The sequence below is a fragment of the Lutjanus erythropterus genome, chromosome 2 (genome assembly GCF_056507025.1).
Source record: "Lutjanus erythropterus isolate fLutEry1 chromosome 2, fLutEry1.hap2, whole genome shotgun sequence".
NCBI lineage: Eukaryota > Metazoa > Chordata > Actinopteri > Lutjaniformes > Lutjanidae > Lutjanus > Lutjanus erythropterus.
The window spans coordinates 25,270,142-25,279,787 of record NC_139318.1 but is presented as its reverse complement, the minus strand read 5'-3'; the positions used below and the strand labels follow the sequence as shown (position 1 = coordinate 25,279,787).

Below are 9,646 nucleotides of genomic sequence, written 5' to 3'. Positions count from 1 at the left end.
AGATAGTAAAGAAAACAGAAGTTAATAAATAATATTATGTGAACAAATAACATGTCTCCATATGACTGTGTTCATTTGTGGGATTTAGGTGGGTCTTCAGTCCAAAGAACAGACAAATTACAGCTTGAGACATATTGTACATTAAACTATAGACCTGTGCCTGCATGTCTTGTCTGAATGTCATTTCAGTTTTCATTTCACAGTCATACAGAGCTCATTATACAATCCTATAGTGCAGGTCTTGGTGTTACAGGATGGGAGCTCTTGTTAACAGGACACCGCTGCAGGCTGGCGGGCAGGCCGTGTCCTGACAGAGCAGTCTGCAGAGGAGTCGCGTTGTTTTCGGGGCCTATACTTCCGTCATTTTTTTTACCTCACTGGAAAAACATAGTGGAGGAGGGCATTTTTACAAGTAGTTGCGTGGTGCAAGCTGTAGTAATATCATTCGGGATTGAACTGGATAAATAAATCAGTGCTTTTCTGGAGCTGGGAAACTTGTTTTACACCGAACCTGCCTGCCTGGATCTCAGACGTCAGACAGACCTCGCCTGCTCGTTGCTGCTGTTAAATTTTTATCGCAATCTAATCTCAGCATTGTTTGCAGGATAAAACACTGCTGCTGCGTGCATTATGTAGCCAAGTGAATGGCATGCTGGCCGTAGCTGTTAGACGTTTATCGGCTTTTTAGTTTTAAACACCGTGCCTTGGCGGAAAGGAGAGGATTTCGTTTTATTTAAGGTAGCATGACAGGATCCAGAGCCATCAAGCTAGCTAGCTAACATTAGCACAATGGTTAGCTAGCGTTAGCATCATGTGATATCAATTGACGGATTGTTGATTTAATGTTTGTTATCCTATGAGCAAAATATTTAGCCCAACTGCAGAATTTACAGTTGATATCATTTTGGTATTCGATGATGTTGAATACGATTAACGGTTGCTAGCCAGCTAACTATCCATATGGGCTATAGCAAACACAGGGTCACGCCTAAAAGGGAACCGTTGATTTGCGAAAATCTCGCGGGATGTGTGCGCCTTCTTTTTACATTGTCGATTTTGTACAAACTAATGTTCCAAAATGTGATATTGGTGTAGTTAAGACCTATGTAGGTTTAGAGGGAAAAAACACGAGATTATGATCAGTGAAAGGTAATGGTTTGAGTTAAAAATTAACACACCCGCGAGATCTTTTCACGGGTCTGAGGTTCCCTTTTGGACATCACCGCAACACAGATCGTTGCTAACATTGTGAAGCTAGCATGCTAATCACGTAGACATTAGATAGTCAGTTCACAAAGTCAGACAAACATATTGTTAGTGTCTTGATTGGGGGCTTTGTGAGAATTATACCAAAATTATCTTTCATAATAAAACGATTTAGACTAAGCCCAATGTTTAATATGTTGGAAAAAGTTGATTGAAACGTAGCACAGTCTTTGTATTACGAGCCAAAATGCACTTTGTCCCGTGTGCTTAGTGTGTTACTCCAGCGTCCCTCTAGTTAACTAGCATGATGTAAATTACATTATTTAACTAATTATGTGGTGCTTATGTATAATTACAGATTCAAGTGTAAAATACTACCCCGTCTTCACATTATATTCTTCATTATTTGTGCTTTCACTATTCTCCAGCGTAAATGTGAGCTGGTTAAGTTTTGATTACATTCTCATATGTTTGAAAAATAACAATTCCCCATGTTTCCAGGTCAATTGAGGATGAATGAGCAAGAGAGTGGTGTGGTCTCCTTTGATGAATATGTGCGGCAGAAGGCCCGCACTGTGCCTCAGCACAGGATGAAGGAGTTCCTGGAGTCTCTTGCCAAGGGCCCAGAGGTGCTGCAGGAGTTCAGCCAGCAGCAGGGAGGGGCGGCCGCCACCACCACCACAGCCATGGTGTATCAGCAGCAGGGCACCAACTGCATCTACACAGACAGCACAGAGGTGGCTGGCTCACTCCTAGAGCTGGCTTGTCCGGTAAGAGTAGGACCCATTTTTATTTTGGCTGTTGATGTTGAATGTTATTTTTAGGTTATTTTTCAGTGTTGTGCAATTTATAGTTGTATGTTCTTTTATTATATGTTATGTTTTTTATCTGGACATTTACCCTATTTGCATTAATGAATGCTACACTTCATACACGTACATGCTTTGTGGCAGGTACAGGTGACCTCGACAGACATCTCACCACATCTGTCTGTGAATCAAGAATCTGAACAGCAGCTCCAAGTGCAGGTTGGTGTGTAAGCCAGTGTCAGTTTCTTGTTCTGTGACGTATATTATGTTAAAATTGCACAAGACAGATGGGGTTGACCTGGACAAAAATGCTGTCATTACGCAGTGGCTTCACTCTATTTCCATGCGCTGATGCACTGCTTAAGTGCATAATTGCAAAGACCAGGAAAACTGTTTAAATGAAGTGTAATCTGTCAGCCAGCGTGGGTAGCAACAACCACATAATTGTGAATTGACAAAACACACAATGTCGGAAGACAGTTGGTAAATAATTGTCAGCATGGACAGTAATGTTCATAATCTGATGTCATGTAAGCCTGAATTCATCAGGCTCAACATTCATCAGTTCTCTGTCTTATCAATCTGCCTTCACTTGTTTGTATCAGCCATGTGGTCAAGGTAGGCGTACATGCTGCTTTCACAGCTTGAATTGAGGGGGGGCACCCAGCATATGCGCTGGCTGAGACAGCTGAGACCCACTGTCAAGAGGAAAAATGAGAAGACAGTGTGGTAATTGAGTAGATAAGTTAAATTCTTGCAGTTTGTTGTGGTTGTTAAATAACTTTGCTTTGTCAGTTCTGATGTACTGGCAGTTGGGCCATTAGGTAACTCCATATCTGCAAATTTTAATGATAAATAAATGCATTATTTCATATGAATCCATTGAGTAACACACTCACTCAAGCCTTTATTCATTATCTGGAGGTTATTGGCCTCACTGCAAGATCAAACATTCGCCTGCACACTTCTGCACATGTCCTTAAATTTATAAATACGACTTATAACTTTATTTGTTATTTTTCCATAATATTCCCTGTTACACTGTGACATATTTACTTTTAAAACTCTCCATCTTTGCCAGGTTCAAATTCAGGAACAGCAGGGCCAAGCAGTCAGCCAGGTTCTTCAGGTGGCCTCGCCTTCTCAGCAGGACCTGCAGGGAATCTCAGCAGCCCAGCTTGTCCAGCAGGGAGAGCTCACCGAGGAGCAGCAGCAACAGGTACAGGATTTATTTACAGAGTTGAGGTGTTTCACACTTGTATTCTAGCTAATTTGGCCTGGATTTTAGTTCTGGTCAGGTTCCTTTTCACACTGGCTTTTTTCCAAACAAACCAAGAGGAAATGTTATACAGACTGAAAGGTAACTCCTTGATAAGACGGTTTTAGCAATTGTCGTCCTGCATCATCAAGAACCATGAGAGGAAATCAAAGTCCAGTGACAGACAGAAGTTTATGCAGCACCTTGCAATCCTGGTGGTCAGGGTTGGAGGGTTGGTCCCCATGTACTGAGGCAGTGAGTCCTCTGCAGCAGTTGTGGGTTAGACTTCTGCCTGCAGACCTCTGCTGCACCTCAGTCTCCGTCTGCGTCTCTCTCCCCCTTTCCTGTCCTCACTTCAGCTGTCTTATCAAATAAGGGCATAAAAGCCCCCCAAAAATGGCCAACCCTCCTTCTTGTACTATGTTGTTCCAACTTAACAAAAATGTTACAAAATTTAATATAAGTTAAAGAAGAAAAATTCTTGGGCCCCTGTTTGTCCCCAGACCCCAAATTGCAATTTTAGTAGCCCAGCTGGGCAAATGATTAAGAATTAAACCATCAAACTATTTTGATAAGTGATTCATCGTTAAAGTAATGTTTCATGCAAAATTCTGCTTTAAGCCTCTCAAATAGATGGAGATTTCCTGCTTTATCATTTATGATTATATTATCCTGATTATCTTTGGATTTAGACTGACAAAATACATCACCCTGGATATAGAAAATAGTGACATTTTACAGACATTGCAGCATTAGATTAAACATGACAATCAACTTTACTCTTGGTTGTTATTTAATAACTGCTGATAAAACATTTTTTTGTTGTCAAAATTGACTTTTGGCAAATAGATTTCTGACCAAATTGCCCAACTGGGCAAGTGCAAAAAAAAACATTAACATTGGACTCTGTCCTGTGGGATTACTGTCACACTTTCAATAAACTTAATGAACTGTTAAGTACACAGAGTAGGATACAAGCACAGTAGGTTTAACCGCATTTGACTTGTTAATCCGGGAAAATATTCATGCTGACATGCATACATGTTACTACATTTGTATAAATATTATTCAGATCAATTATAAGATCACTTTCTGAACTGATTTCACAACAGGTAGATGATGTATCAGCATGTAAGCCTTTAAAATCACATATCCGCACTAAACAAACTGTTCTCTCGGAACCGGACCAAGTCCTACCTCTTCAAGTGGTCTTAGTCTGGTTGTTTGGTTTGCACCAGGGTTTGATTGACAGATTTCACACCAGCGCAAATGAACCACACAAATGGACCAGGGTCCGTTGTAACTGAAGCAAATAAGTTAGGTGTGAATGCACCTTAACATGTATCAAGTGCATCCACATGATGCATTGTTGCTGGTTTGTGACTCTGTTGACTGTGTTCCACAGATTCAGGCGCAGTTGGTTGCAGCTGTAGCTGGAGGACAACAAATCCAGTTGTCAAGCGGCCAACAAATCCAGTTGCAAGGAACGCAGCATATCCAGCTGCCAGGGGGCCAGCAAATTCAACTTCAGGCTGGCCAACAGATTCAGCTACCAGATGGCCAGCAGATTCACCTGCAAGGTGGCCAACAAATTCAACTACAGGGTGGCCAACAAATTCAACTACAGGGTGGCCAACAGATTCAACTACAGGGTGGCCAACAAATACAGCTGCCAGGTGGCCAACAGATTCAGCTACAGGGTGGCCAACAGATCCAGATCCAGACCATCGAGACCATGTCTCCGTCGCAGCAACAGGACTCTCTCAGGGAGGCAGAGAGGAGGTCCGCCACTGTCTCCACTGTTCTCCAGCCTGCCAAGAAGCGTAAGGTGGATGTTCCTCTAGCAGTATCGTATGCTGTTCCACAGGGCCAGCAGGTAGCCACAGTTCTAGCCATCCCTCAAGGGCAGCAGCAGAGCTACGTGTCCCTACGACCAGATCTGCTCACTGTCGACAGCGCTCAGCTGTACAGCACTACAGGAACAATCACAGGTCCCACAGGTGAGACCTGGACCATCCCTGTGTACTCCACTCCGCAGCAGCAGGGTGGTGTAACTCACATCGCCATACCACAGGAGACATACAGCACAGTGCAGGTTACCACCACCAACGGCAAGGACAAACTGTCCCCAACTTCTTCATCAAGGTCTGCAGATGTCCAGTCGGTCTCTGCTGGGACACAGGAAGAAATAGTACAGACCCTGTTTCCGGCACAGTTCATGAACGGGAACATTCACATCCCTGTGGCGGTGCAGACTGTTGGAGGGACTTACAACACGACGCAGTCAGTGCACATATGGGACCCGAATCAACAGCAGGGACAAGAAGAAGAGGGGCAAGGACAGCAGCTCCATCTGCAGGTTTGAACAAACTTTTCCTTACAGTAGACCTTCAACAATAAGGCTGGAACTGAATTTGTTTTTGCACCCTGTTTTCCTGTAGCTGGATGCATGAAATTGATAAACATTTATTCTCAAAATTAACGTTAATGCAGTAAGAACAATGAAAAACTGGCATGTATCCTTCATAGTCAGGAAATACTTAGAACAATACCTGAAATCTACTGGTTCAAGGTTGACATTGCCTGAAATCTTGCAAATATGTCTTGATGTTAGACCTATTTGTGTTTACTAGTTTTGAAATATCACTACTGAAATTCCCCATTTTTTGTCCGTCAAAAAAAAAAAAAGAAGAAGAAAGATTGGTTGTGAATTTATTGTACTAATATCCTGCTGAATTATCATGTCATGTGATATTTAAGTCTTAATCCTTGCTGTCATCTTTCCCACAAAGCATTGACATTTGTATTTTGTTGTTCAGGGTCACATAGAGACAGAGGATCATGCCGAGCCGCCGACAGAGATTCTGGTTCCTGTCTGTCTGAAACCAGAGGAAGGCCTCGAGGTCTGGCGCCTTTGGGCGCAACGGAAAAATGCAGAGCTGAACAAACAGGAAAAGACAAAACTTGCACCAATAGGACGTAAGTCAAATAATTATTACTTGAATACACATTCATATGCGACATTTGTCAAACAACAATATCATCATAAATACTTACTTAAACCACTAAAAGCAACAAAAGTTCAGTTTTCCTGATGGTAGCAGTTCATGTAGTACTACCAAATAACTTATATTCTGCTTAAAACTGAGAAATAAGTAAGTAAACTTTACAGCACTAATAACAGGGTTCGTATGGGTGCTGGAAATCCTTTAAAGCACTTGAATTTTAATGAAGTGTTTTTCAAGTTTGAAAAGTGCTTGAAACGGCTTGAACTTGTAATTAAATTAGTTTTATATTAAGTAGCTTTCTGACTGAATAATCCGCTTAGTTCAATAGGGAAATAAAAAAGTCAGAGATGAGGAAGTGAAGTAATAATAATTGAGTACTTGAATTGAATTGAGAGTGTGTGTGTAACTATATCTATATCTATATATGTGTGTGTGTGTGTAATTAACCACAGCTGTAGGGCGCTGGAAAAGCTTGAAAAGGCTTAAAAATGCTTGAATCTGAATTTGGAAAAGGTGTAAGAACCCCCTAATAAAAACTTATGCTCATCTCTCTGTGGACTGTTCCAGGTCGTCAGCCCCTGCGTTTTCAAGAGGACTTGGTGTCCAGCGCTGTAGCTGAGCTAAACCTGGGTCTTTCCTTGATGACACAGGAGGCACGAGGATCAGACGAAGAACAGTTTGCAGCCGATGTTCTATATTATGTTTTCCTGTGTATACAAAAGGTTAGTATTCTCATGCTTTAATTGTGCATCACACCAAAATGCTTTCAAAGTTAGTAAGTTACAACCTATATATTTCTTTTTGTAGTATCTCTTTGAAAATGGACGTGTGGATGATATTTTCTCTGACCCGTATTACACACGTTTTTGTGGGAGTTTACACAAAATCCTGGATGGTTGGAAACCCAGTGTCCATCCTTTAGGTAAGATAAAACCAATATTTACAGTTTAATTCAATTGTTTAATAAGAAGAATTAACTTATCGTGTCATCATCTTAGGTTATGTCATTCCAAGTCATGTGACAGAGGAGATGCTGTGGGAGTGTAAACAGCTCGGTGCACATTCACCAGCCACGTTGCTCACAACTCTAATGTATTTCAACACTAAGTGAGTAACCACTTGACCTGAATCTGTTCTCTTTGACACAAGACATGTATTTTAGATATAATTACTGTGTGGTTATTATATATCTTTGTCACAGGCATTTCCACCTGACGACACCTGAACAGCACCTGAAAGTAGCTTTCTCAAAGGTCCTAAGACACACGAGGAAGAACCCCGCTAATGCCAAGGACAAAGCAACCAGTATCCGCCTTCTCAAAGGACAAGGTCCACAAGGACAGAAAGGTGCTCATCAGTTAGCTTCACGTTTAAGTCTCGCTATGAATCACAGTCTCTGACAGCAGACTTGGCTGTTGCTGACCTGCTCTGTGTGTGTGTGTGTGTGTGTGTGTGTGACGTCTGTTTCAGGAACAGATGAAATGTACGAAGAGCAGGCTGAGGATGCTGAGAATCCTCTTCGCTGCCCCATCAAACTTTATGATTTTTATCTCTTCAAATGGTGAGTTGATACTCCATCACAGGATTCCTGGTGAACTCCATAATTCTTCATGACATAATAATAATAATCACTGTTCACTACATACCTCAGTTTTAGGGTCACAGTTAAGCATGTTTTCAGTACAGTGGGGAAAACAAACAAAAATGTAGAAAATGTCATTTATCTTGAAAACGTTAAAAATTTAATGTTTGGTCATTGTCCATAATTCTTACTGTAACCAGGCACTTAAATACTGTTATATGGTCAATAAGAAAAAAAATAAAATAAAAATAAATAACAAATGTCAGTAATGTGCTATAATAAGACCCTGACCTGTAAATAATTCGTCCACAACTTCTGCTCCTTTATACAGAGCAGCACATCAGACTGGCTAACTTGCACATGTGAAGGCTCTTTGACCAGACCTGTATTCTTTGAATACAGTCAAGATCCACAGAGATAAATGCTCACTAATCTTTGTCCGTTTTCACTGTAACCAACCAGGAGCAATGACATTACATGAGCTTGACTAGCCTCGTTACGACAACTAGCATGCTACAGCTGATACACAACAACTGGTGCACTAAATACAACATTCAGGATAAAACTTGTGTTATAAGATTCTTATTCCACGTTTGCGAGTAGCAGATGTAAATGGACAATTTAGACAGTTTGTGGTCACAGGTAAAGTTGGGCATCGTTTGGGTTTTTCCAGTACTGGTGCTAAACATTACTTTTAAAATAGTATTGGTGCCTAAATGATGCCTGAATTAGCACTTGAATAAAAGAACAAGAGGCAGCCCAAAATTACGGCCCCTAGTAGATCTCCACAAAAAACTCAACTCTCTTTTCCTCCTCCAGCCCTCAAAGTGTCAAGGGACGCAACGATGCATACTACATGACTCCGGAGCCAGTTGTCGCACCCAACAGCCCGATGTGGTACTCGTCTCAGCCCCTCACAAGTCAGCAAGTTGAACACATGCTGGCCCGCATCATCGTGGTCCGGGAGATCCAGGAGATCATCGCCACCAGTCCAGACAACATGAGCTAAACTGGGAGGACTGACTGGACTCATGGAAACTGACTGTTGACTATGCAGTGTCCATCCTGACTTCATAAACCTCAACAACCATCTCAAATCAAATGGAGCAACTTTTGAAACAATCATCACCTCTCTGAGGAGCGTCTCATGACAGCAAAGATTTTTTTTTCTCTTCTTAAATTTTCTGTTTTTGGCTGATGCAGTGGACTGTTCTTTCTCTTTGTAAGCCATTGCCTCTGTAACCTTTGAACTGGCAAGAGAGGGAGGCTTTGGTCTCACCACTGCTGGACTATGAATGAGCTCAGCAGAGGTGGTAAGTGTTCCTGTAAAAGTTGGTCTTACCAATATTGATAGGAGGATATTTAACCCTTCACTACTTAACCTCACAGCCCTTCAACCACGTCTTACTTCTCTTCAGAGTCCCACTATGATACATGACAGATTACTGGACAATTACAGGGACCACTTCCCTCAAATGTTTTGTATACTGAATGCATTTTGGAACATGTATCGATACGTTCAAAGCTGAAGAACTTGTGCCTGTTTTTTCAAAAACGACGTCATAATTTATGCTTGTGTATCACTGCGCGAGCTGAACCTCGCTCAGACATTCACAAGGTCAAGTGCTATATTGTAGTCGTTCAGGAGATTGGAAACATTTTTCTCAGGTCAAAGCCAGTGATTGAAACACCCATCAAGAATATTTGCCAATGTACTTCTGTGTGTATAGTAGGTGAATAAACAGGACATGGAAACATCTTTTGTTTAGATAACACAGGATTA

At 41.5% G+C, this 9,646-nt stretch overlaps 1 protein-coding gene across 1 annotated transcript; it reads left to right on the top strand.

Moving 5' to 3' along the window:
- Positions 1-1,707: 1,707 nt before the first annotated feature.
- qrich1 (glutamine-rich 1) lies at positions 1,708-9,622 on the top strand. Its single transcript, XM_084734571.1, has 11 exons — positions 1,708-1,976; positions 2,160-2,234; positions 3,097-3,234; positions 4,679-5,632; positions 6,093-6,252; positions 6,849-7,003; positions 7,089-7,203; positions 7,280-7,388; positions 7,483-7,628; positions 7,752-7,842; positions 8,683-9,622. Exons 1-11 carry the CDS (start codon positions 1,719-1,721, stop codon positions 8,870-8,872), a joined length of 2,391 nt encoding a protein of 796 aa, XP_084590697.1. The 5' UTR covers positions 1,708-1,718; the 3' UTR covers positions 8,873-9,622.
- Positions 9,623-9,646: the final 24 nt, after the last annotated feature.